We start from the raw sequence: 27,993 nt of genomic DNA on the forward strand, positions 1-27,993 counted from the left end.
TGATAAGGATTTATTGGTTTCAGCATTATCACCATTGCACTGCAGTTACAGTGGGCTACTACGGACTAGGTCTATCCTGCATATGGGCCTGCCTGTCGACGTTGTTTTATTTACACGTGATAGATTCGAATATTTAATGCCTCTTAGTCTTAGAAACACTAAACTATCTAAACTAAACACTTTGTCTACCACATTGTTCAGTCGCACCCCCTTACATCAATAAAGAGTTTAAACCACACATTTGTAAAGCAAACAAACAAAAAGCTACTGAAAAAATATCGGTAGGCTAACATAATTGATTTTATCATGATGTAATTCCAGAGTTGTATCAAAAACTAAGTTATTTTCCTACATACCAACACCGACCAGCAAGAGGAGCAGTCTCATGGTTTTCATTAGGTACACATCAGTGATATGATTTCTGATTAGCAGTTAGTCGTGTATCCCATGATAGGCTAGGCCTACTGTCAGTAATTTCCTGTACAGTAATTTCCTCTTCCTTTCACTACTTATTAACAATAGTTTGCGCCTGATGGTGATTATAATAGTGTGTGTGTGTGTGTGTTTGATTAAGAGTTTTTACAAGAAAACAAAAGGCAAAGCTTTCGGTGGAAAACAGCAAGGATTTAATCAAAAATTAAATAAAAAAAAAGAAAATCAAAAAATGAGTACCAGATCTATTGCATTATCAGTAACATGTTTTAGGGGTTATTTCTAAGAATTTTCTTGCAGCTGTACTTGAACACAAATATACAATGAACATTCATCTACCACAGATTGCACACTAGACACCGTAGTAATGCAGTCTAACACGAGACCACCGAAAATGAAAAAAGAACCCCCTATGTGGATTTGATCCGGTCTTGTAAGTCCCCAAGCGGAGTACAAAAGTCAGCTGAGAGACAAGGCTCTTCCATCTCGGTTCTTTATGCAGTTGCACATACACATCTCTCTCTGGGTGCAGAACTACTTAGATAATGCCAGTAACATGAGCCACAGGAAAACAAAAGGAGAAAACTAAAAACATGAAATCATAATTCGTAATGCCAAACATGTACAATGCACTGACACATAAAGTCAGCTGTGTTAGACATGCAACAAGTAACCAAACTTGCTGAAATTACAAGAATTCATAATTCAGAATAACAATTTAAAAAAAGAGAAAAAGTATAATTGCATAAATACTCTGTACAGTTTGTCTCTCACTGGAAAGAAACGCACCCTTTAAAATGATAGCCCGCTAACATAAAAAAAAAGAAATGCATTCAATAAAATATGATTTCCTTGACATTTTTGGACACGTGAAGGTGCAAAAACAGTTCAGATTGATATAGTCACCTGGCTTTGAAGCTGCTTGCAAACAGCAAGCCTTAATAGCTCGATGTTATGATTGCACTCTAGATACAGTACATTAATGTGTAAGGATATCGTCATTACCTATTTGAATAATAACGATCATAGCAATGATGATAATAACAGTGAGTGCATATCATATGGCAGATCTTAGGGAGAACGTTTTCTGTGTATTGACAGTGAACCTACTGCACTTGTGTAACAGCTCATTAAAGTGATGTGTGTGTCAGACGTGTCAAGAGGGACATAAAGAAAAAGGGAAAAAAAAGAAAGAAATAATCTTTCTAGTTATTAAAGCAGCACTTCTGTTTGGTATTGCCCACAGTACCACCAACAAAGGACACTCTATTGAGGGAGGGAGGAGAATTTGACATATCGACAGGCAGGCAACAGGAAAAAATAGATATAATTGACAACGTTATGTCTCGTATGTAACCATGACGAGACACTAAAGTGAAATGCGTGAGATCCCTTTTCTAATGGCATGACATATCAGTCAAGTTACATGCTACAAGTGTGACTTCTAAGCAAGGAAATTTCCCATCATGCAATATTTTCAGAAATAATTCCACATAATCTATTGCTTACATGACTGGACAGCAGTATCTACACTGGAGTTCAATGACTTGTTGTTGCACTGGACTTGGTCTCTGACAAGGACCCACTAGTCCCTGGCATCACTGAACAGAAAGGGAAATGGGGGAAGAAAGTATAACACTGAGCAATGTTGACTGTGATTAAAAAAATCCAGTTCTAAATTAATTAGAGGAGAAATTAACAAAAACAATCTTCCATGTAAAAATCCCTTGTTAGCCTAGAAGCAAAGCTCTGACCTATACTACCCAGTTGTCTGGTGAAATATAATGAAACATTTAGAGGACCCAAGAAAAAACAAACAAACAAAATCACATCTCATACTCTACATACACATGATCAACGATCCTTTTCCCTCTTTGTGTATTATTACAGACACATGATATTCATCTCACTGCACAGTGTCACACATGTAGCGTCTTGACAATATCAGGTATGCTATGATATACAACATACAAACAATGATTCTTAAAAAATACATACATACAGAACATACATACATACATACATATATTATTCAGTCACTGTTGATTAATGGCTTGCGAACTAAAAGTGGCGCACAAGGACAACAAAATGTGGTTCTGAAAAACATGGTTCTACAAATAGACCTTTCAAATACATGACACGGAGTGATGAACTAGCAGTTTGGCAAATGAAGTTCGGAAACTTGTGACTGCGATTTCCATTGGAATGGCAACTGTGTGATACTGTGGGCAACACATCGAAACAAACAAAAAACTTTGTAAACAAAAGTAGTAAGTATTTGCATAACTAGACACGCTAGTAATGTCAACCCACAAACATTTATAACATTCATCGTCCCCAATAGTATCCCCACTGGGACCTCTGTGACTAGTGACACTGGCTAAAACACAATCTTTTTTTGTTTTGTGTTTTTTTTTTCTTTTTGTATTTGTTTTAACACCAGGAGTGGCTTGTTATAATGCAATGTTACAGGCAATGACTGTGTTTTTATTTCCTTTCAATAATTCATTTTTTTCTCCGTTTTTCCTGTTCTAGTTAAAAAGGCCATTGTAATTATTTACACTATTAACAGGTGTTTCTCACTTTGCGAGGCATACCGCACAGGACATCTAAAATCTAAAACGTGACCACATGGAAAAACAAGGATTCTTGAAGGACATCTCGTTGACCGCAACAGAATCAAATAATAATACAAAAAAAAAAAAAAAAGCCCACAAAGCCCAATCACTGCCTTTCTTAAACTTCCTCATATACATGACACGCTGAATGTCACTAATCCCCTCTTGTTCTACATTGGTACTGTCCACATGGTCGCTCATACACACACACACACACACACAGATAAGGGGGGGGCAGGCCAGAGCGTGCTGGCTGGCAGGTCCTGGACGAGGGGATAGTTGGCCATGAGTGACGGGTGATGGGGCGTGACAAGAGAAAGGATGAGGAAGAGGCGGGGAGACGAGGAAGAGGAGGCAGCCGAGGGGACGTCTAGTTCTTGCATCCGTCCTCGGAGTTGCGCTCGTGTTGCAGGTTGTAGTAACAGTTCTGGCACACACGCACCGGGGATGAGATCTTCAGCCGCTTGATCTCTGACTGGAAGCGGCTGCACCTAGGGGAGGGGAGAGAGGAAGAGACAGCAGGCATGAGGGCCCTGGACTGCAGCTGACACATCGCCTCACCTACTCAACTCCTGCTTCAATGCTCAAGCATTAGCACACTTCAATGTCGAGAATACTTCAACATTGACTTGGGAGCATTAGGACATAAATCTTTTGTAAAAAAAATAAAAAAATAAGTGCCACCGGCCTTTGTGTAATACATTTGGGAACAGCAATTTGATATACACACCACTGGTCAGATTGTGCATCCTTTGCCTGTGTTAATTCCCAAAGCAGAAGTGTTTACTGGTATTATTGACCTTTCATCTGCTTTATACTTGCTTTTAACTGACTTATGTCCAGCTCGCATAACGTGTAAAAAAAACCCTGCCCATCGAGTAATGCATTTTGCTTACACTGCTGCATTGGATAGTTTCATTGCCCAAATACATCAAGTGCAATTCGGACAGATGTATACTAGACACCACAGACTGCTGGCTTTGCTGCACAATATCTGGGGGTGGAGGAGAGAGAGAGCACTCATCATCTCTAGACAGCAGCCTCGTCTGGGCCGGATTAGGGCCAGACGAGGGCCGGAGCAAGCTGCAATTTATGAGGGGGGGGGAGGGGGGTCGCTACAGTTCCTACTGCTAGCCCAGCACTACTGCCTTTGCTGGCCTACTGCTTTTCTTGCATCAGCAGCACTCCAGGTCTAGACAATCACATTTCCTCAACTACAGCCCAAGCACTACATCACCACCTCTCCCGTGGGCAATTCCAACTCCAGACTAAAGCTGCACTTTATCCTGCTGCTTTACTATAGCACCTCCACATGGACTGAATTCAGACAATAGATGCTTATACATGTATGCTTGCACACTAAACACAATAAGCAGCACAGGACATTACCTCTGTTTTACTACTAGAAACAGTACATATTTACCTCTGTTTTAGCTCCCGTACTAGAGAGTACAAGCCACATACTGTCCTAACACACCAGAACGCTACTTTTTCTACTGTTATACCTGAACCGTGGGTTATGGTATGCACTAGACTAAACTAATAGGCCCTGTTTCATACGACTTCCCGTTGGCTGTCCACCTGGGGGTGGAATACTAGCCTTCCAGGCCCCAGGCGGCCCAGTTCTGTGAATGGCTCAAGAGGAGTTTGTTGGAGAGTGGGTGAAACAGAGTCCTGCTAGACTACTCATCACAAAGCCAGTCCTACATTTCCCAGGAGTCAAGCAGACCTGATGCTTTTCCAAGGGATGAGGAACTTTTGGCTCCATGGCACGGATCCTGGGTTGTGTAAGCATCTTCAGTGATGGATGAATAGAAAATGATTAGAATGCCTTTAATTATTAAAAAAACAACAGAATCTAGTCTCTATAGCCGTGTACTTGGGGAATGATGAGGGCACCAGAAACGAGGACTGCACCTTTAATATGTCCCAGAGCATCACATGCTGGGCCAACATGTGTATGTGTTTTTTCTTGTATAATGGTACATATAGCTGAAGGATTTGAATCATGATTAATTCATAACACCTACTTTGCTCTACTTGCTTACCCTCATACAAAGTACATACCGGTAGTATAAATGTTAGTCTGCCACATAATTGATTAGTGCATGTTTCTTACTTCTGGCAGAAGAGCTGTCCGCAGTTCCTGCAGTGGTGGCGTCTCTCGGTGAGGGAGAAGCGGACGGTGCAGCCGGAGCAGCTGTCCACCTGCTCGTCCTTCACCCAGTGGTCGGCGGCCGAGCGGCCTGGCTGCTCGCTCACCGACCAGCTGAAGACGCGCCCGCGCCCGTCACCCACCAGGATCTTGCTGTGGTCCCTGAGCAGCGCGAGGAGGAGGAGGAGGAGGAAAGAGAGGAGGAAGATGAGAGCGCACATAATCACATATGTACACACACGAGGCCTATGTCTTCACATACACATACACACACACAGAGGCATTAGCATGTGAGCACCCATGTGTATACCTCATCTAGAGTTCACATGCATCCCCAGGACAGAGAAGACGATCACACACACACACACACACACACACACACACCAGGAACTTGCTGTAGATGACAGCTCACACGCCCTTACACCCCCACCCACTCACATAACTGCTGGACAACCAACATGCAACTTCTCTCTCACACACACACACACACTCACACACACACACACACACACACAGAGACAGAGGGGCAGATGGAGCTGTTAGTCATCAGGTGAGTGTGGTCCTGGTCCTGTCGTGAGCAGATGCTGCTGCAGAGCTCGTGGCGTGGCAGTGGCAGCCTCCTCCAGCCAGCGTGACAATTTAATAAATACACACCAGAGTGATGGATGCCCTTGGAGCAAAATCACATTTACACGCGTTTCCCGAAGACATTTGGTTTACGCTGTCACTCTCTCTCTCACACACTTTCACACACCCTTACTCACTCACTGTCTCTCTGAGTGACATACTCAAACAAGAATAAGTCTGTCCTCACCCTTGCCATACTCATTACCCATACTTAACTAGACACCAAAAACACATTTAACACACATAGAGAGACACTGTGATTCTATTCCTCTTAACATCTCCATATCTGTCTGGTCTTTCACACACACACACACACACACAAACACAGTCCACCTACTTTGAGATGGCGAGCGCAGTGATCTCCGCTGGGTGGGCATTGTCCTTGCGGTCGAAGGCGGTGTGCATAGTGAGCTTGCTCCGGAACACCAGCTGTCGCTCCCATCTGTAGCCTGTCGTCAGAGGACACACAGAGAAAGAGCGCAGCGGCTACCGGTCAGATACCAAACAAGCGCTGGCACGCACACACACAAGCAGCTCCCACCCATTGCACTCTCAGCACCACCACAACACTCAACCACAACACATGAGCACAACGGCACACACACACACATAGTAATACAGTCGTACAGAAGAGCTCAAACTCAATACCTCCGCATTCATTCACTCTCAGGTCGATTATTTAGCTGTTTATTCATTCAGTTACACTTTACTTGACAGTATCGACATAAGACTGACATGACGGCCCCAGCTGTGGCGCAACTGGCTGGGGCACCTGCACTGTACGCCGGTGACCCGGGTTCGATTCCCGCCCCGTGGTCCTTTCCGGATCCCACCCCGACTCTCTCCCACTCACTTCCTGTCATTCTCTACTGTCCTGTCACATTAGAGGCATAAAAAGCCCAAAAATATACTTAAAAAAAAGTGACATGACACTGTCATGAACATGTCATGAACATGTCATAAACAAGTCATAAACGTTTATGACGTAACGCTTCTGTTATTAAGTGACATTCGGTTTTTGTCATAACAAGTTAGGGTTAGGATTAGGGTTAGGGTTCATGTGTCATGACAGTGTCATGTGTTCATGACAGTGTCATGTCACTCTTGTGTCCATACTGTCAAGTAAAGTGTTAACGTTTATTTTATATATATTGTCGCTACGGTAAATCCTGAATGGCCACACTCATATAACAGCACACATGAAAATAACAGATAGAGTGCAGATTGAGTGAACCTGTGGATGCTTTTCGTCACATGAATATAACAATATATAACAAAAACAAAATGAGTCTTGTGAACTCCAGTGGGACTCCATATGATGAAATACCGATGGACTGTTGAAATGGCAGACATGAGGTCCTGTAAAATCTCTGATTGAAGATGCTGGAGACAGACGCGTTAGCTCAGTGGGGTGTCCCAACCCATCGCTAGCACCACTTGGGTTTCTGCCAAGTCTCATAATAATTGAAGGATGGTCGCTTTTTGGACTTCTCCTGGCTTTGATCAACAGTTCCATAAGAGCCTGTCGGCACATCTGCCGAGAAGCGAACGCTGTCAACTACGCTGTGGGAAATTTGAATTGCCCGGGGAGCCATTACATTGCCATGCATATGCATGGGCCCAGTGAACTGCCAGTCTCTCTATACAAAAGCATAATGAATCAATAAATGGAAATGTCACCCTGTTCCCTCCTAGATGAGCAGAGTCACCCTTCGGACAGGAATTTAGCATTTTCAGGAACATTAGTTTCAAATCCATTTGTGGTTTATTCGAGCATAATTTTGCTGCCATTGTCAAACAATACAAAAACTCAACTACAAAGTCTGCTGGAGATTACAAACTTACTGCTATGTATTCAACTGATTCACAACAAGGTGCTAACACGACAGCAGTGATGAGCTAAATTGCTATGTGGTAATACCCACACAGTATTACGATGCATTGTAGCATTCTCAAATTTTAAAGAGAGTCAACTACAGATCTAATGTGGATATCGCTCTCAAAGACCCGTCAATTTTCTTATTCAAAAAGCCAAAACAAAATTTAATTTGTGCTAAATTTGTTGCCAAAACAACATTTAATTTATGGCCAAACAACATTTAATGTGTGGTAACTGGTAACAGCTACTTCCCTAACACGGTCATGTGTGTTTGGGGGCCACTGTAATGCGACCTCATGTTTAGGTGTGCTATGTAGGGTGGGATGTGGGGTGGCCAGTGTGAGTGGTACCTGGCCTGAGCTTGTTGTAGGGCCGGGCCTCCATGGTGCTGGGCTGCAGGGGCTGTGGCACGGCGCTCTGACCGGGGTGGTGGTGGTGGTGGGGGTGGGGGTGGGGATGGGGGTTGGGGTGTGGGGGGTGTGGGGGCTGCCCTGGCCTGCCTTGCCCCTGCCCCTGGCCCTCGGAGTAGTTGACGAAGACAAAGCCGTCCTTCTCGTCGATGCTGAGCGTGTCGGACCAGCGGCGCGAGTCCTCCGAGCTGCTGTCCATTGACCAGGAGGCCGTGGCCCGGGGTGCGGGCCGCTGGGGCCGGGTGTTGGGGGCAGGGGCGGGAGCGGCGTGGTTGTTGTGGGCGGGACTGGGCTTGGGCTCGCCGTTGCTGCCGGCAGCGCTGACGCTCTGTTCCTCACCCTCGGACTCGCTGCTCTCCTCCACCTGGGTCTCACGGCCCTCTGTGGCTACGCACACACACGCGCACACACACACGCACACGCACACGCACACACACAGTAAAACAGAGGACACAGTTAAGGTGCGGTTACACAGCAGACGCAGATGCCTACACAGGACACTAGTGTAAGATGAGAAGAGAGAGGTGCAGCTCTGTCCAGCAGACCAGTCTGCAAGGTGCACTGCATGACTGGTGAAAAACAGGTCGATGTTTCGCGCATGACCAGAAAAACACTGGGCAGCCCTCGTTGCCCCACCCGCACCATTCAGAACTCTGTGCTGCCATTTCAGAATTGCCAAGTCATGGTTTACAGGAATCAGAACTCTGCGCTAGCCCATCTACAACACTGTTCCTGACAACAGGCACGTTCACATGTAGAATTGCTGAGACATGGTTTACCCCAAACCTATTAGCATGGTTCAAGAAAAAAATACCAAGTCATATTTGAAGGCACTGTGCCACTGAAAAGCTAAGGGCTTCGTCTGAAATACTGTAAATGCTGACTTGGGTTCTTGCAGCTCACTGGCAGGTGCAGTGAAACTGCTGAGTCATGTTTGACAGCAGGGTGCGGTGTCCATGAGGGTGGAGGAGGGGTGCTGCTTACCCATCTTCTCCTCTCCACAGCAGTCGTTCACTTCAGGAGGCTCCACCGGCTCCGGAGCAGGGGTTTCTGGGACTTGTAGGAACTCCATCCTCCAAAACTGGAAAAGGAGAAAAGTAGTTTTACCCTCCAGCATTACGTTCAGCATTAAATCCCAAATCTATATCTGTCCTGTCTGAAATTGCTAATTATACAAGCCAAAAAATGACACAAAGGAAGCATCAACATCAACTAACGGACAGGATGTTTTCACCAAACTTTACATAACCAAACTGAACTGGGCTATCAGAACATTTCCGGTAATTGTCTCGTTCATAATGAGTAGAATACAAAGAAACACAGGAGTTTATTTCTAGTTTTAGAACATGTTTTTATTAACTTGACCCCAGATTCAAAATGTGTTTATCAGCAGCAGGTTCGTCAGAAAAGGTGTTTGTATGTTACCCTGACAACGCCGTCGGAGTGTCCGGTGACGATGACGTTCTGTGTGTCCCACTCGTTCATCTCGGAGACGCAGCAGCACAGGATCTGCTGGCTGCGTCCGGTGAAGGTGTTGGTGCTGGCGATGGGGCTGCCATTAATGCTCCACACGTGGATGTAGGTGCCCGCACATGACACAATATCACCCTGCGTAGCATCACACACGCACGCACGCACACACACACACACACACACACACACACACAGGCGCACACAAACACAGACACACACAAACAAACAGCAAAAGCACACACAAGAAAAGCATACAAACACACTTTTAATCTCACAGAAATTGCCTTTGATTGCTTTTAGTGTTTTTTTTCCCCAACATTCTGTTTTGTTGTACTGCATTCTGACATGTAGAGCTCTCTGGTATATTTCAGAATAAAAACATCTGCATAAACAGTGTCACTTGTTCTTTTGTTCAAGTCTGACAGTAAGTCTGAAGTCTGTGAGCAGCAGTGGTGTTCAGATGGTGCAAACTCCAGAGGGGAACTGCACTGAGGTGGCTGTAATATCTCTGTTGCTGTGGTATTGCCAAACCAACAGTAACAGGTCACTACATGGTACTACTGTTTATGAGTCTACTACTGAGGTTTTGTCGAACCACTAGCAGTTGGCCACTGGTTGTTCTAGAACTGCACTGAAGCGCTGGGCTTCCCCTTTGTGGCTGCAGACTGCCGTGTGTGAATCTGTTCCGGCGGGTGCATACGTGTGGGTATGTGTGTCACAAATACAAGCTGTTAGGATTTGTACATCTGCAGCTTTGCACAAGAACGTGTGCATGATGAAAAGACATATGCATATGTCTGCATATGACTCTTATCGTGTGTGTGTGTGTGTGTGTGTGTGTGTGTGTGTACAGGTGGATATGTGTGTATGTACATAAATATGTACATACATTTGCAGGACTGCCACACTGGAACACAGTGGCCTCTGAGCTAGACAATAATGGGTAAGTGTGTATGTGTGTGTGTGTGTGTGTGTGTGTGTGTGTGTGTGTGTGTGTGTGTGTGTGGTGTGTGTGTGTGTGTGTGTGTGTGTGTGTGTGTGAGTACACTCACAGTGAGCTCGTTGATGCAGAGGGCAGACACGGGCGCGCGGTGGCCTCTGAGTTGGGTGATGAAGGCCAGCTTGTTGAGGTCCCAGATGATGCAGGTGCGATCCCGAGAGCCGCTGACCACAATGTGGTACGCCGAGGACGCCGTCAGGCAGGTCACCGCGTCGGTGTGGCCCAACAGAGCCTGAACGCGCACGCACAGACACACACAGACACACACACGCACACACACACACAGGCCAGTTAAAAGAGTGGTGACTTGAGAGGCAGAATATTTACAGTATGGAACAGCATGAAATATATATGCTCACAACAGAACCCCATAATATGTGTTAAATAATATTTTCAATGTGTAGAATCTGTATATGATTTAGTCAAGAGCTTTGAATAACTCTCTGATTGCAATCTTAATCAGCATGTGCTAACATCCATATACAGTATGTCCTATATTATCTGATCAATGCATTTCAAATCTGTGACTGTACGTGTGTGTGAATGTGTGTATTTGCATTTGAAGGTATTTGACCCTATGTATGTGGGGGTATTGGAGGCTTTCTCATCTGTGAGTATCTGTGTGTGTGTAAGTATCTGTGTGTGTGTGTGTGTGTGTGGTGTGTGTGTGTGTGTGTGTGTGTGTGTGTGTGTGTGTGTGTGTGTGTGTGTGTGTGTGTGTGTGTGTGTGTGTGTGTTCTTGGCCGACGTTCACCTGTTTGAGGGCCAGGGTCTTGGCTCTCTCTTTGGATGTGCCGGTCTCCCACACACAGATGGCCGTGCTGGTCCCTCCGGTGATGACCAGCTTGGGGTCGGGGCAGATGGCACACAGGATCTTGCCCCACTCCGACAAACACTCATACACAATCACCGCCTATAGGGGGCGACACAGAGCTCACAGTCAACCACTCTGAACCAACAAGCCTTTCCTCTTACCTTCTATTGTTTCAGTAGACACACTAAGTGACAGTAGATTCCTCTAATGCTCTCTACCAGCTAACTGATACAATGTGTGTGCAAGAACTGCGCCATATTTGGTGTAAATGGTGTGTTAATTGTGATAGAGGGAACTGATGAGAATACTATTTAAAATATTCCATTAGATGCAGAGCAAATTTTGGGTCCAAGTTATTTACCTTTTCCAATATGCCATATCATCACTAGATGGCACTGTTGCACTGCAACAGCAAATAAACCACTCAAACAGCTCTGGTATTCACAGCAAATCTCATAAACACCACTACCACTGCGACATCTCTGCCTGCCTCCCACCACACCCGACCTCCCCCTCCCCCTCTCTCTCTCCCTCTCTCTCTCTCACTCTCTCTGCTCCGTCCTCTGGGTGAGAGCAGTTCTGGGATCAGAATGGGGCCCAGGCAACGCGTGATGCAGGTGTTTACGGCTGATCTGACAGCAGCATTCCTTTAGCTAACTGCTGAAGTGAAGCGAAGTTAGGATGTAAAGTCACAATGTGTGTGTGTGTGTGTACTAAAGCAGTGTGGATGTGTGTGTGTGTGTGCAATCTGTGCATGCTGGCAGTCTTTTTCACACACAGACACACACACACACAGGGTCTCTGACCTTGTCGGACTCGTAGTTGGCCAGGCGACAGCTGAGGTCTGCGTAGCCCCAGGCGAACGTCTTGTTCCAGACGGGCGGGGCCAGGACCTTATTCTGCTCCACCGCCAGGATGCCCTTATCAGTGCACACGATTTGCCCCACAGGGTCCTTCAGCTCTGTGACACACACACACAGATAGAGAGAGAATGAGTTCATTTCAGTGATGCTGCAGTGTCCTGGTTAACAAAACAACAACAACAACATAGAGATCAAAGTTCAGAGAGAGCAGACAGCTCCACAGCACAACCGCAGAGCAGAGCCCACACACACACACACACACACACACACACACACACACACACACACACACACACACACACACACACACACACACACACACACACACACACACACACACACACACACACACACACACACACACACACACACACACACACACACACACACACACACACACACACACACACACACACACACACACACACACACACACACACACACACACACACACAGCTCCTGTCTCTGCCTCCAGTGTCACCCTCACAGACAGCCACGCTCTAATTGTGTCCAACAGGGCCGGCCTTCAGCTTTATTAAATACCCGTTTAAAAAACAACTCGGGCTGGGCAGTGTTTCTCTCGGTACTGACCTCCGGAGAAGCTTGTAGTCATGCATCAATGCAACAAAAAAGAATGAATCAAATAGCACCTTAACAGAATGGCATTGTAACAGTTTATATATTGATAATAAAACACAACTAAACAACACAAGAGAATGCAAGGGGAACAAGACATGTAACTCTCTCTCTCTGGAGCACACTAGCATGGCCTCAGTAGAGAGATGAGTAAACCAGAGCTGGGGGGGGGGAGGAGGGGGGTAGTTACCTTTGACTGGGGCCAGGGAGGGCCGCAGGTTGTCTAGGTGATGGAAGAAGATCTTGTCAGTGTTGGCGCTGAGAGAAGCTGGCACACTTGCTGGTTCACCATTGGCACGGCCACGCACTCGCTTGGGAGGGTGGGGCTTCTTAAAAAGCTGAGAACACACACACACACACACACACACACACACACACACAAGCACACACAAGCACACACACGTAAACAAACAATGGTATCGAAAGACCACCAGACGTCTCTCTTTGCTTAAGTCTAAAACAGATAATGCTGTACAGAACAGACAGGTCTAGAAAAGAAATCTAGATCTAGAAAAAGCCTTTCTCTGGCTTGACTCCCGTTTTGCCCCAATCTTCCTAACAGACTTCAGACAGGTTTGATGAGGCATAGCATCACCGTGGATATTGCTGTGTCCTAACTGTCCAGAAACAAGACAGTTATGACAGTGAGCAGGCTACTACAAGTTAACACTCTCTGGCGTGGTGATCAGACAAGCCTGAAGTCCCTTCCTTTTCCTGAGGCTGTTCTTGCAGAAAGACACTAGAGATGACATCAGCTTCTCCCTACTTTAGCTTCGCTCCGTTTCCCAAAACGTACCTGTTTGGGGATCTGACCAAAGTTGTTGATGAAGCCGATGGTGGCGGTCTCTTTGAGCGGGTCGTTGATGTTGTAGATGTCCACCTGGCCCTCGTAGAAGAGGTGGTGGAACACGTTCACCGCCTCCACGGCCGGAGGCCCCTGCTGCTTGTAGCCGAAGATCAGGTCAATCCACTCATGCAGGTGGGCACTCACGTAGTCACACTCCAGGGCCTGGACAGAGAGAGGGAGAGAGGTATTGTCTTTAACCCTTAAAGGTGTAGGTTTTTGAACGTTCTAAGTTCCGCAACAATTGAAGGTTCTAAAATTCTATGTTGAATTCAATGAACCCAGATATTCTTTAGAATGTTCATTTCTCATACTCCTTTAAGGGTTTAATACTGTAGGTTCAATGTATTACAAAAAGGTCAGTTATTTGAATTATAAGAACTGTGAGGCTATAAGGCGGCAATATATTTATTACTTACTATCAAACGTGTACTCATGATGCCATCAGATTATACATTTATGATAGTGAATCGAGCTCTTATATATGGAATGCATGCAGCCCAAGAGGCCTGTGTGAGAGCATGAGAGGAGGCTGGTGGTGCCCACCTGTCTGTGCACGCGGATGAACTCGCGCGGGTCTCCTTTAGCCCAGGCAGGCAGAATCACGTCTCCCAGCCTAGTGCCATTCTGTTTGCTGCCTGCAGAGATTACCAGCATACAACACACACTTAGACCAAAGAGACCTCACACACACTCAGTAGAGAGAGAAAGTGTGTGTGTGTGTGTGTGTGTGTGTGTGTGTGTGTGTGTGTGTGTGTGTGTGTGTGTGTGTGTGTGGTCCTAGAGGAGTGTGGACAGGCATCTAACCTAGGTCAAAGTTATTGGAGTTGAGCATAAACTCTGGGAGGTAGAAGAACTCAGGGATGAGCTCTTTGACGTCGGCCATGTTGTGTTTGGAGGCAGACAGCCAGGCTTCCCTCACGCTGTGGAACATCCGGTCAGCCAGATCAAAATGACCTCCCTGCAACCATGGCCAAACAGAAACAAAGGCATCAGAGCGGGTGAGGAACTTTCTGTTTTTGCAACGTGTGTGTGTGTATGTGTGTGCGCGTGTGTGCCCGTGTGCGTGTGTGTGTGCGTGCGCGTGTGTGTCAGTGTATTGGATTGCCTAACTGTTTATACATCAGCAGACAGAAATAAAGTGCATAGTAGAAGTCCATTTTTCCCATAGTTTATGTGGTTTACTGCAGCGCTGTTTTAATATTTTATAACTCAAAACAAAACAAAAAACAGACAACCATACTAGAAATATATTCATAGTCATACTCACAAAAAACATAAATAACTGCATTATGTGGTCCAAAATACACAAACATACAAGAAGTATTTTAAACTCGTAAACAACAGCTGCTCATAAAAAACAGTCCAGCTGTGCTTGTTTGCTAGTCTCCCTGAACTACAAAGATAAATACAAACAAAACACAATACACAAACGCAGGAGATGCTGAACACTACAACAGCCTTAAAAAACACAACACACACACGCATGAGACGCTGAACACTACAACAGCCTTAAAAACACAACACACACACGCAGGAGATGCTGAACACTACAACAGCCTTAAAAACACAACACACACACGCAGGAGATGCTGAACACTACAACAGCCTTAAAAACACAACACACACACGCAGGAGATGCTGAACACTACAACAGCCTTAAAAACACAACACACACACGCAGGAGATGCTGAACACTACAACAGCCTTAAAAACACAACACACACTCAGGAGACGCTGAACACTACAACAGCCTTAAAAACACAACACACACTCAGGAGATGCTGAACACTACAACAGCCTTAAAAACACAACACACACGCATGAGACGCTGAACACTACAACAGCCTTCCAGGCATTACATTTGCGTTGATTCTTTTAGCAGACACTTTTATCCAAATTGACTTACATATGTCAACTATATTACAAGGGCCATTAAGTTATTTGCTTAAGTGGAGCCGGTTATTGAACCACCAACTTTTTTTAGGCTACTGCATACTAGCCCAGCTCCTTAGTCAATACGCTACCACCGCCTGACAGCCAGTGTCGATGGTCCCTGGAGTGGTGTGGTCTCACCTGTAAGCGCAGGAAGATCTGGGTGAAGGGTTCCATCCTCACCAGGTAGGACGCCACGATCATGGCTGAGGAGTAGTGAGTGCCATAGTGATAGGCAGGAGTCTCACCTGAGGGGTAAACACATACACACACAAACAAACAAACAAACAAACAAACAAACAATCAGACCCACTTTAACATTGTGATAAGACACATTTTGAAATGGCAGCAGATGGTAGCTACGTGTGTGTGTGTGTGTGTGTGAGAGAGAGAGAGAGAGAGAGAGAGAGAGAGAGAGAGAGAGAGAGAGAGAGAGAGAGAGAGAGAGAGAGAGAGAGAGAGAGAGAGAGAGAGAGAGAGACACAAGCTGGCGCACCATTGGGATCTTCCCAGTCCTTAAACCTCTTCTTGTACTGGATGAGCCGGTCGTCTGTCTGGGCGCCCATGGGCTTGGACAGATTGCGGAATGTCTTTGGGTTGGTCAGGTCAAGCTCCTGTGGAATTCACGTGAATGATTCAATGAGGATGCCTTCATGAAGGCTAATACAGTTAACATGGATCACATCTTACAGTAGATTACAAAGAGTTATTAACTATCGACTGGTTATAAACTACGGTGTTAACTACATCCTAGGTATTAACTGCAGATGTTACCTCAACATCATATTCAGCCAGGATCCAGGGGAAGACTGGGTACTGCATCAGGTCATTGTAGGAGCGTCCAGCCAGAGTGTTGAGATGCATCAGGTACTGGAAATTACTGATCTCTCCTCGCTGATAGGGAGAAACCACAATGGATGACACTTAAAAATGACAGACTCAGGAGAAACACAGTAGCAGGAGCCCTTAATCGGGGCAGAACTGCACATCGAGCACAGGTCATTCATATCCATTGATGCTAATTTAAACTCTAATACACAAATCTGGATTAAATGACCACGTTTGCTGGATTAACCGCATTGCCGGTTCCTGAACTCACCTCCCATCTCTGGGTGACGGACCTCTCTCCCACCAGGGTACTGAGGAGCCCCGAGCTGGAGAGGGGACATAATGAGACCTTAGAGGGCAGCACTGAGGGCCGAATACAACACACTTTGCCGTGTAATGCGTGAGACATGTTTGTTATCTGGCAGGACGATGCTCACCCCTGCTCCACGCTGGTGTTGGGCCTCTGACCGGACACAGATTCAGAGCTGTCAGCGAGGGAGGGCACGACTGCCAAGAACCTGCCAGAGAACGGGCACAATTAAGCTCTTACGGCTCTTTAACTCTTCATGCTTGTTCATGTACAGTACGGTAGACGTGCGCATCCAAACAGCATACAGTACCTCTGGTAGACTTTATTGCGTACTCCTTTCTGGAACGCCAGCAGGTAATTTCGTCCGTCACCAGAGAACACCTCGACTGCCATTGGCTAGAAAAACAACACAAGAGGGAATGTTACTGGGACTGAAACAGATGGGCAAAGTAACATCCCACTGAGGTGGTCTGGCTTGTGTGAGCGCGCGTTTATGTGTGTGTGTGTGTGTGTGTGTGTGTGTGTGTGTGTGTGTTCCTCTCTCACCTGCAGCAGGTAGCGACGCTTGTGCACCTCCTTGATGTCCTCGTAGGCGAAAATGCTGCAGGTCCTCTTTAGCATACTTTGGCTCTGACGTGCTCCTCTGGGAATGATTGGCTCATGCAAGCTACACACACACACACACACACACACACACACACACACGTACAGAGACAGGAAAAAAATTAATGCAATGTTATCGCACAAGAAATATTTGGATGCAAACACACAAAGCATGGAAAATAAACACAGGAACACACACACAAACATACACATTCAAATACGCAAAAACACACACAGAGATTAACAAACTCACACTACTCTATTAAATGAACCCTGGTGTGAGACATCTGAGGGCTTCAGGAAAGGTCTTGTGTATAAATAGATCCTCTGGACTAGGCTAATGCATCAGGGAGTGGACCAAATCAATAGTGTCTGACCTTCAGACAGTTATAGGAGGCATAGCCTTATGGAAGACACAGACTCTGCTGTGTGTGTCAATTCTGTGTGATCATCCAATATATTTAACTCTGTGCACTCTATACCTACAACTACCAATGCCAATGTGTGTGTGTGTGTGTGTGTGTGTGTGTGTGTGTGTGTATGTGTTCGAGTGCACAATGACAACACAGCAGTAAGCACAGGTGTGTCTTACTTGGGCGGGAGCGTCTCAATGTCGCGGATCTCGCGGGTGACGGTCATTGTGAAGCCGTCGATGACGTAGAAGTGCTCCTTGCCAAAGAGCAGCAGGCCTTCGCTGGTGTCCAGGCCTTGGACGCGAGCACATCGGTACATGTGCTGGATCTGTGGACACACACACACACACACACACACACACACACAGACACACACACAACCAATAATTCAAAGCCCACATTGGTCTTCCATCGACATTACCTCACAGCTGGAGACGGAAAAAAAAGCCTAGACAGCAATTGCTCACATCTCTAAGCAGCACAGTGATATTATTAACACTTATTTGATTTAGATATTAACACTGCAAGTTCGTTTTCTCTGTCTTTACGGCCGCATGGTGCATCATGGGGTTAAATGACTGATGAATCCCAGTGCAGAGAACCACTCCAGTGTGTGAGTCATATGAGGGTGTTAAGCCTGCGCCGGGCCCCCTGTCAGTGCACTGGTCTGGGCCACTGCCTCTCCTCACATGGGCGCCTTTGATCCCACTCATATGGCTCTCCCAGAGAGAGAGACAGTGTGGTCCGTTCCCACATGGGTTTCTGATGGTTGCTCCACTATTTCTCAAGAAGAATCAGACGCAGACACACATTCCTCCTGTGCATTTACTGTAGCTGTGCTGTGAGTTTCGCCTCTCTTGAAAAAGAACAGTGGGTGTTTTTGAACCAGGCCGACCTATTTGTGCTGCTTGTTAAAGAGAACTGTGTGTTTGTATATGTGTTTGTGTGTGAGTAACTGTGTGTGTGTGTGTGTGTGTGTGTGTGTGTGTGTGTGTGTGTGTGTGTGTGTGTGTGTGTGTGTGTGTGTGTGTGTGTGTGTGTGTGTGTGTGTTTGTGTGTGTGTGTTTGTGTGTGTGTGTGTGTGTGTGTGTGTGTGTGTGGTGGGGGGGCGGATGGGGCATCGTGGATCGTGGAGCTCTGCTGTGAGTGTGTCTGTGTGTGACTGTTTGGAGTCTCTCTGAGTGTGCTGCATCAGTGTGAAGATGAGAGGGTAGAGGACGGGCACAGCACCAGTCATTACTGCTCCAGCACGCTGTGTGAGGGGCAACTCTGGGAACAGGCACAGCCCCTGTGACGCACACTCATACAGATGAGACAGATACAGACAGACACACGGTCTCTGATGGGAAGACGGATGGGGGGAGTGTGAGTCCTGATGAATCTTTGTCTCAGACACACACACACACACACACACACACACACACACACACAGACACACACACACACACACACACACACACACACACACACACACACACACACAGAAAGATAAATGGAGAAAGTTGTAGAGACACACACACATACACATACAGACAGACCTCCATCTCTCAAAGGAGAATGGTGTCTCTTTCGAACACATACACGAAGTCAATTTTGCAGATTTCATGTGTGGGACACACACATTCACAGAGGCCCACTCAAACACATGGATAAACAGACACACACAGACACACGCACCTTCTCTCCCTCCTCCAGGAGGCGCAGTAGTGTGGTGTTGTCGGTCTTCTGCTCCTCCTCTGCTCCTGACTCCAGCAGCTGCTCCTGCAGGCCCTCCTGACTCTCCTCGTCCTGGCCGTCCGCCGTGGAGCGCGAGCGCTTCAGTGGAGCCTTCACCAGACCTACACACACACACACACACATATATATATATATATATTATACAGATACACACACAAGCATATGGATATATACAAATACACACACATACATATGTATATATGTTAAAACTCACATTGATATAAAGTAAGGCAGGTCAATATCAGGAGCATTTACACTTAACAAATACACAATCAATAAAGCACACTCAATTGGAATACTAATACTTGCAATGAACACACACACACACACACACACACACACACACATGCATATGGATATATACAAATACACACACATACCTATGTATATATGTTAAAACTCACATTGATATAAAGTAAGGCAGGTCAATATCAGGAGCATTTACACACACTTATTACACACACACACACACACACACACACACACACACACACACACACAGCCCATCCCGCCTCTGTACCTTTGACCCTGGCGATGGTGTCCTCCCCGTGCTCGGGCTCGTGCAGCGTGGTCTCTCCCTCGGTGCTGTGCTCCACAGAGTGCTGGTACATGCCCGGGTTGCCCGACAGCAGGCGCATGTAGTACTCCTTGCTGTCGTAGCTGATGGCCCGCCGGTACCGCACCGGCTTCTGCTCCAGCCGCAGGGCCCAGAGAGACAGAGAGAGAGAGAGACATGGAGAGGTCAGGGAGAGACACTGGTATAGGTCACTCACAACCTCAGGAAATGGACGATGGAGAGTTTTGGGCTTTATTTTGCCTGTTTGTTTCTCTATGTGAAGGCTAAATAGTTCAGTAGGGATAGCTGGATGGAAGTGGAATAGGGGGTGCGACAGGACAGGCATTTCACTACGGCTGTTAACATTTAAAGGAATTTCTTCCATCATCTAGGTAGCTAGGGCATGGCTGAGAGTGGACAAACATCCTCTCGTTGCACCGTCATCACATCCATTAACAGTTCAAACAGTGTTCATTCTCAATGCCTTGAACAAACATGTAAACTAGAGAGACACTCACTCTCTCTCACTCTCACTCTCTCACACACACACACACACACACACACACACACACACACACACACACACACACACACACACACAGCCAGTGAAGGAGAGTCTGCAGCATGCTGTGACTGTCTTGCACACCAAGCGACTAAACAGGGAAAAAAAAACATTTAGCAGGAGCTTTACATAGACTGAACTACTAATGTTGAGAGGAGTGTTTGTGTCTGCATATGTTGCTGTGTTCGTGTGTGTACATGGGTTTGTGTGTGCGCGTGTTTAATCAGTAAACATGCAGCAGTAAGAGACTGTGTGGATTTCTGCATAAGAGGCTTAAGGGCTGGGCTATCTGGGCCCCACTTGGGACCAGCTACTCACATCAATGGAGTGTTTGTTCATTCACGTCTACAGACAAGCACAAACATGCCAGACATCTGATTTACAATCCTGGGCGCCATGAAGACCTGACTGGCAAATTAATTTTCATTGTTTACGCACCACCCAATATAATTAACTTTTAATCAACTCTGTGGTTTGATAGAACTTTTGCTAGAACATTTTCCAGTATGGTCTTAAGACTTAAGACTGATCAGTCTGTACTGTAAACTGCTCCAACTGTACTGTAAAGACTTTACTGTACTGTAAAGTACACCAAAGAGTAACACAGCATATTAGTGTTTTTTTCTACACCTGAGGTTCAAATTCGCAAACACAGGCCAACGTTTGCCTTGGGTTCTCGGCGAACATACAGCCGAGCTGGGCGTGAGCTGGCCAAAGTGTTACCGTTACAATGGAATGTTTACACCAAATCCTTCAAATTCAAATCTGCCACAAACGTTGGCCACTGTTTGTCGAATTTGAACACACCACTGATTTATGCTAAAACTTCCTTGTTTTCTGTTTGATTGCATCCAAACCATTCGCTACAGTCAGACAAGACAGGTGTGCACAACAAACAATAAGAACAGAGGCCTGTGGTTAGTGTCACAGCAGGACCTGCTCTCCTCAGCCGTTATATAATGCAAGCTTCAGGCTTAAGGTGACGAACAGCACCGATAATACTTCATCAAAGTACAGGGAACACACTAATCCTGTTAAGCCTTATGAGGCAAGGGTCAAAGATCTGAGTCCCATATCAGAGATAGAGGGATGGAAAGACTGAGATGGAGAGAGAGAAAGAGAGATGGAGAGATGGAGAAAGAGAGAGAGAGAGAGAGAGAGAGTGTGAGGGAAATGGAGCCAGCTGTGCAGGCCATTCTTCAGCAACATGCTGCCACACAACCAGAGCACGGATCACTCCGTAATGCAAAGCTGACTTGCAGAATGTTTTCAAGTTTCCACGGATACCTGGAGAGGGGCGGAGAAGCCAGCTCCCATTAAGGGCACGGGACGCGGGGCCTGAGTTGGAAGGGAGTGAAAACTGTGGGCCGTGTGATCACTGATTGCTTTACACTTTCAAATACTTGAGTGATTGGCATGACAGATAACAAAACAAATCAAATCAATTACACACACAGAATAAATAAAATTAAACAGCCCAAGAATGACTTGAACAAAAAAATTCCATTAAACAGCCCAAGAATGACTTGAACAAAAAATAAACAAATACAGGCAACACAAAACACTTAATGGGTCCAAATATCTAGCAGTCAACAGGAAATTATGTAAGGCAGAAGAATGGGGCGTTCAGGATTCTCAAGTTCACTGTTGCAACAACATTTAAACTAATTATTCGACCCAGGTTTGTCTTGCATAAAATGCACTTGCGTCATGTACTGTACCTTAACATTTCGGACAAAGGGGGCCATTCAGGTGCAGATCGGTGGCCTATTTCAGCCTAGCGCCCGCCTTGACATTTAACTGAAGAACAATGAGTCGAGATTCTATGCTAACAGCTAACTGAATACATGATAAATCAGTTTAACACAACCCTCCATCAGTGCAATTAGATAGCACAACGACACTAATGAAATTATACAGTCTGACCTTCCCAAACATCATGAGGCTGAACCTTTGGGTTAAGTTTATCTAGACGGTTCTGGTGGCCAGTGGATTTTTAATTGTCTTCTTTACTGCACTCACCTTCCACAAAGCTACGTTAATTTTAAAACCACTACTTGGTACATAAAGGCCAAACGTTTTGTTTTAGGTCAGTGAATACTGCAGATTACTATCTTAGAGGACAAACTCTATAAACCTGTAAAATATGAAAATATCAGAGACATAACAAATGAGACATAGCAAACTCCTTTTAAAGTAACCAGCAAATGAAAAAGGCCAACTTGTCATAGTTCTGGTTGCAGGATGTCGTAATGCATTGTTGACCGCCACTAAATGGTGGTATTGTTTGTATTTGACAAAAAAAAAATATCCAAAGCTGGACGAAACGTGTGGCACTGGCGGGCACGTGGCGAGGGTGGCTCACCTGGTGGTTGCTGGAGGTGGGCTCCTGTTCGGGTACGTAGGGGTAATGGATGTAGAAGAGGTCGTTGCGCACCATCTTCTTCCTCATGCGGCACGGGCCCTCCGTCATGTCCAGCTGGAACTTGTCCAGGATCGAGCCAATGGGGGGCCCCCAAAGGCCACGTTCCCGTAGCAACTCGTACTCAATGCCGGCCCACTCGTCAGTGACGTACTTCAGAGCGTTCTGTTGCCTCTGTGGAGAGAGAGAACGGTAGAAAGAGACAATGAGCAGGATGTTTTGGTCTAACAGTGAAACGTCCAATAGTGAATATCATTATCCAGGAAGAAATCTGCTTCCAATTGATAACAATTTATATGCACATATATAAAAAGGGACAAAATGTGTGTCTGTTGGGGTGACGCAGAACCTATTGTGTATGCAAAATACTTGAACCAGTACAGGCATTGTCACATATTCTGACTGTTTACTTTTGTTTCGTGATGAGAAATAATGTTAAAAAATGTACAAGTTAGAAAATAGAAACAAGATGTTTTGTCCCTGGCGCAGAACTATAAAGGCCTGCAGTGCCGCGACATCTGTCAACAACATTGTTTTTTGTGACTATAAATTAGCCTTATAGCTGAATAGTGAAAGTCTATTACTGCCAATACAAAACTGTCTTGCTTTACACAGCATTCATGTAAATTCCTACTGTATAAATCCCTCCCTCACTCACTCACACATGAAAGTGCTCATCCCTGAGGAAATCCGATTAGCTCTCCGACAGGAAACGGAGTTTATGAGCTCAGACATCTCTCCTGTCTGTCAGGTCTCATGCACTGTCAGGCTTGATATATTAGTGATTTCGTTTCTCTGCCCCCTATCTGACGAAAAAGCTGAGCCTCGTGTTGAGGAAATGAGCGGAAACAGATACAGGGCTTAGAGCAAGGGACATTTCTCTTCCTGCTAGCTATCAGGGATTTTCTACACCATTTTGTATAATTATCTATATTTCAATCCTAAATGGCCCAGACGTTGCCTGAATTCCGGCACAGTGAATTACGGCCCTGGGAACTTTAAGCCTTGCAGATGTGTATGTGTGTACTGTATGTGTGTGTGTGTGTGTGTAAGTGTGTGTGTGTGTATGGGTCTGGGTTAGACAATCTGATGGTCGCAAACTGAGAGGCCTGAACTCAATGCAGATACACCAAGTGACCAAAGCACCAGACGACGGAGTCAGTCAGTGTATGAAAAACTTTAGAAAAAATCACTTTAATTAAACAGAGATAGGGAACACAAACAGCCAAAAAGAGGAGAGGAGAAAATGCCTAGCGAGAGAAATGGTGAGAAGCATCCAATTCTGATGACAAAAGCAATATCCAATCTGATAGCTGTAATGTATGAGTAAGCATTGGTGTAAACACACACACACACACACGCACACACACAAACACACACACAAACACACACACACACACACTTCTCACCTCCTGGTACTCTTTGTACTGCATTGCGACGAGGTCTCGCACCACAGCAATGTGAGTGAACATCCATTGGCAGGTTTCCTGTGGAGACAGAAATGATTTCACATCCACCTGCTGTGACATCCAGGCAAGCAGTTGTGCGTGTGTCGCTATGCGGGCATGACATGCTAAAGGCTCCAGCCACACATTATGCTAACGGTGACTAAGCCGATTTGAGTACCCACACTGAGCAACAAGGCTCTGGGCTCAAACTCCAGATGATCTTGTCCGGAATCAATGAGTTCTGATTGGCTCTCAGTGTTACTAACATTTACAAAATTATTTTGCATGTGATGCCCATCTCACTTCATTTCAGTATCAGTGACATGGACGTCCTAGCAATATTTGTGCGAGTGACCTTGCATTTGCTGGTTCATAAAACACAGGTCTTTGAGTGTGTGTGTGTGTGTGTGTGTGTGTGTGAGTTACCTGTGCAGAGAGGTTGTTCTTATTGAGGCTGTTCTCCTTCTTGTTGCGGCGGGCTCCGGTCAGCTTGGACAGGCCAAAGCCACTGCTGACACGAGACAGCTTCGACTGGGTCGCTGGAGCCAACGCCTCCCCTCGACTGATGCACTTCTTCTCATGGACTACAAGGACAGAGAAGGGGGGGGGGGGGGGGGAGCAAACAAGAGAGATTATGAACTGAGCTAGTGTTTCTGAGTCTTTTGATCAGGGATGGTGAAGAAATTGTTCTACTATGCTCTGCCAAACATCCAAACATCTGCCAGCCTGCCAAACAGTGCAGATTACCCATTTCCCCATCTACTAGCTGTGCGAGCAGTTACGTAATGAGGCGGTCACACAGGCCATTGGAGGAGAACGACTGAAGGGGTGTTTCAGTGGTAGGGGGGGGGGGGGGGGTAATCACACACTCCTGTATCCCCAACTGACTAATTCAAAACTTATTACATTCTTCCTGTGTGTGTGTGTGTGTGTGTGTGTGTGTGTGTGTGTGTTTGTGTGTGTGTGTGTGAGTGAGTGAGTTCTAACTCACTGAGGTGGTTCTGCCAGCTCTTGGCAGCCGGTTCCTCCAGGGCGGGCCGTGCGGTGACGATGTCCACGTGTCCGCGGTCGTTGGTGGGCAGAGAGACCTTGAAGATCTCCTCCAGCATCGGCCTCTTGCTGTGCATCAGCTCCGTCCACACGCGGTTCACCGCCTTCAGCAGCAACTGACGGCCTGCACACCAGCCAACGCATACACACACGAGCCAACACATACACACGCACAAAGACGCACATGCACACAGACACACACACAGACACACACACACGCACACAGACACAAAGACACACACACACACAGACACACACAGACCCACACACACAGACACACACAGACCCACACACACAGACACACACACACACAGATACACACACACACACAGGCACACACACAGGCACAGGCATCAGTTCAATTACTCTCTAAATGTAAATGGATTCTATGCCATTTTCTGAACACTAACTATCTAACTATCTAATAAGATACAGTTATAATTAGAAGGCCTATCAGAAAAATGCTGTGCTACCTCACTGAAGTGTTTACTTGGTCAATTACTGCTGTGTAGAGTGCTCTGTCTTTTCTAGTGTCTACCGTCACAATTCAATTTCATTTCTGTGATAAAAAAAAAACTTTTCATAAGCTTTTTTGATTCGCTTCAATCTCAGACCCACCTTCGCTGGGGTCCTGGCTGTGGACAGGGTCGGGCTCGTTTTCCGACGGAACCATGACATGCCAGGTGGTCATCCTGGCTTCGGCTTCAAGACCGAATCCCTCGACGCTGCTGCAAGGAGGGGCCACAGTGAAGGCATCAGTGACATCATCAACTAACAACGCACGTCAGTCGGTATATTTTAAAGAGGCTCACTGCATGCTAAATATTGCTCCCTGTGAACACATCTGTGTTTGTCCACCTGCTAATAATGGCATAGGCAATTCAAGTAAGCAAATTCAAGTGCAGACAAGGAGTGTTGAGAGAATAAAGGGATCTTTGCAATGAACATCTGTTGCTAGAGCACTGAACCACCTATTAAACCATCCCATAAGGCCAAACACGCTACTCATTCAAATTGAAATAGAATACATTTAAGTGAAGTGCTCTGTAAATGCTGTGCTACTATAAAATGTATGCATAATTGAGCGTTTGGATATGAAAGAGAATGAATACTCAGTCAGAGTATCATTTAGGCAGAGGACTGCCACTTGACAGCACTCTAATGACTAAATCCCTATACAGAGGCAAGGCCAGAGATCCTTCTTTAGCACTAGCAACAACAAGGAGAGAGAGAAGGAGATAAAGAGAGGGGGGGGGCAGAAGACTGAAGGAGACAGAAAGACATAAACAAAAACTATGTTGGTCTTCACATAGAGACTCAGGATGCAAACTGCAGCTGCAACTAACACCTATTAAACATAGCCAAACTGCCTATGGAACCCATAAACATACAGGCACAAAACACAATCCCTCTCCGACCCCTTCTGTGACCTTCTCTTTCTTTCTTTCTTTCTTTCTTTCTTTCTCTCTCTCTCTCTCTCTCTCTCGCCTCTCTTCCACCCATCTCTCTGTATGTAGGCTCACCTCCCGGTGTGCAGGTTCATGAAGCAGTGTGCCAGGCAGGCCACAAACTCCTGGTCATGGTTCCCGGGCCCCAGCACCAGGTTGCGGTTGACGGTGAGCACGCGGAGAGAGTCCAGCAGGGCCACCTGCTGCGGCACGGTCTTGTGCGGACGCGACAGCTGGTACAGCACCGTGCGGTTCAGGCAGTGGTAGATGGGGTCCAGGGATAAGCCCTGCGAACGCCGCTTGGACTGTGGACAGGGAGAGAGGGAGAGAGAGGGAGAGAGAGAGAGAGAGAGAGAGAGACAGAGAGAGAGAGAGAGAGAGGTAATGGGAGTGAAAGAGGAAAAAGGGCAGTACAGTAAGGTTTTTGTTGGGCAATCCGTACCAGATTTACCAGAGAGTACCTTTGAACGTGAGTGTGCGAGTGTGAGTGTGTGTGTGTGTGTGTGTGTGTGTGTGTGTGTCGAATTGTTTGTGTTTGTGTTTGCATGCATGTATAGCGGGCATGAGACCAAAAAGCTTATTAGTAGTAATACGTATGGACCTGCGAATGTGTGAATAGATGCTTTTTTTCTGTGTGATTGTGTACATTACTACAAAAGCTTAACTTAGCAAAAGCTCAAAGAGGGGTACTGTGTTGTGAGGGTGTATGAATACAGTAAGTGTTTGTTTTTTGCGTGTTTGTGTGTGTGTGTGTGTGTGTGTGTGTGTGTGTGTGTCTCAGCATGACGCAGCGTTCCGTAAATCTAAATGCTAGTTCCTGCTCTAGAATACAGACCGCATTATTCAGGTGCCGTTAACGGGAGAGGTTTGGTGCGGGTGGGAAACACTCTTGGTTGGAAGGTCAGGGGGTCTAGGCCTTGCACCTCTCTC

At 46.0% G+C, this 27,993-nt stretch overlaps 1 protein-coding gene across 1 annotated transcript in view; it reads right to left on the reverse strand.

The window, feature by feature from the left end:
- Positions 1-603: 603 nt before the first annotated feature.
- Positions 604-27,993, reverse strand: part of wdfy3 (WD repeat and FYVE domain containing 3) — an 86,254-nt gene continuing 58,864 nt past the window's right edge. Inside the window, exons 36-65 of the mRNA XM_076270892.1 lie at positions 27,139-27,368; positions 26,234-26,343; positions 25,557-25,739; positions 24,992-25,149; positions 24,527-24,604; positions 23,061-23,291; positions 21,983-22,033; positions 20,098-20,266; positions 19,518-19,678; positions 18,020-18,168; positions 17,371-17,491; positions 17,135-17,220; positions 16,952-17,032; positions 16,786-16,840; positions 16,461-16,580; positions 16,183-16,300; positions 15,828-15,934; positions 14,559-14,712; positions 14,298-14,389; positions 13,704-13,916; positions 13,098-13,245; positions 12,215-12,369; positions 11,349-11,507; positions 10,647-10,826; positions 9,547-9,729; positions 9,106-9,202; positions 8,062-8,508; positions 6,170-6,281; positions 5,170-5,367; positions 604-3,541 (exon numbers count right to left, since the gene is read on the reverse strand). Of these exons, the coding sequence (XP_076127007.1) occupies positions 3,421-3,541; positions 5,170-5,367; positions 6,170-6,281; positions 8,062-8,508; positions 9,106-9,202; positions 9,547-9,729; positions 10,647-10,826; positions 11,349-11,507; positions 12,215-12,369; positions 13,098-13,245; positions 13,704-13,916; positions 14,298-14,389; positions 14,559-14,712; positions 15,828-15,934; positions 16,183-16,300; positions 16,461-16,580; positions 16,786-16,840; positions 16,952-17,032; positions 17,135-17,220; positions 17,371-17,491; positions 18,020-18,168; positions 19,518-19,678; positions 20,098-20,266; positions 21,983-22,033; positions 23,061-23,291; positions 24,527-24,604; positions 24,992-25,149; positions 25,557-25,739; positions 26,234-26,343; positions 27,139-27,368 (4,467 nt within the window). The 3' untranslated portion in view covers positions 604-3,420. The remainder of the gene's footprint in view (positions 3,542-5,169; positions 5,368-6,169; positions 6,282-8,061; positions 8,509-9,105; positions 9,203-9,546; positions 9,730-10,646; positions 10,827-11,348; positions 11,508-12,214; positions 12,370-13,097; positions 13,246-13,703; positions 13,917-14,297; positions 14,390-14,558; positions 14,713-15,827; positions 15,935-16,182; positions 16,301-16,460; positions 16,581-16,785; positions 16,841-16,951; positions 17,033-17,134; positions 17,221-17,370; positions 17,492-18,019; positions 18,169-19,517; positions 19,679-20,097; positions 20,267-21,982; positions 22,034-23,060; positions 23,292-24,526; positions 24,605-24,991; positions 25,150-25,556; positions 25,740-26,233; positions 26,344-27,138; positions 27,369-27,993) is intronic.

The sequence above is a fragment of the Alosa pseudoharengus genome, unplaced genomic scaffold, assembly GCF_046254945.1.
Source record: "Alosa pseudoharengus isolate Yale_2024_CS ecotype anadromous, Long Island Sound unplaced genomic scaffold, YU_APseudo_1.1 YU_APseudo_1.1_scf_6, whole genome shotgun sequence".
Taxonomy (NCBI): Eukaryota; Metazoa; Chordata; class Actinopteri; order Clupeiformes; family Clupeidae; genus Alosa; species Alosa pseudoharengus.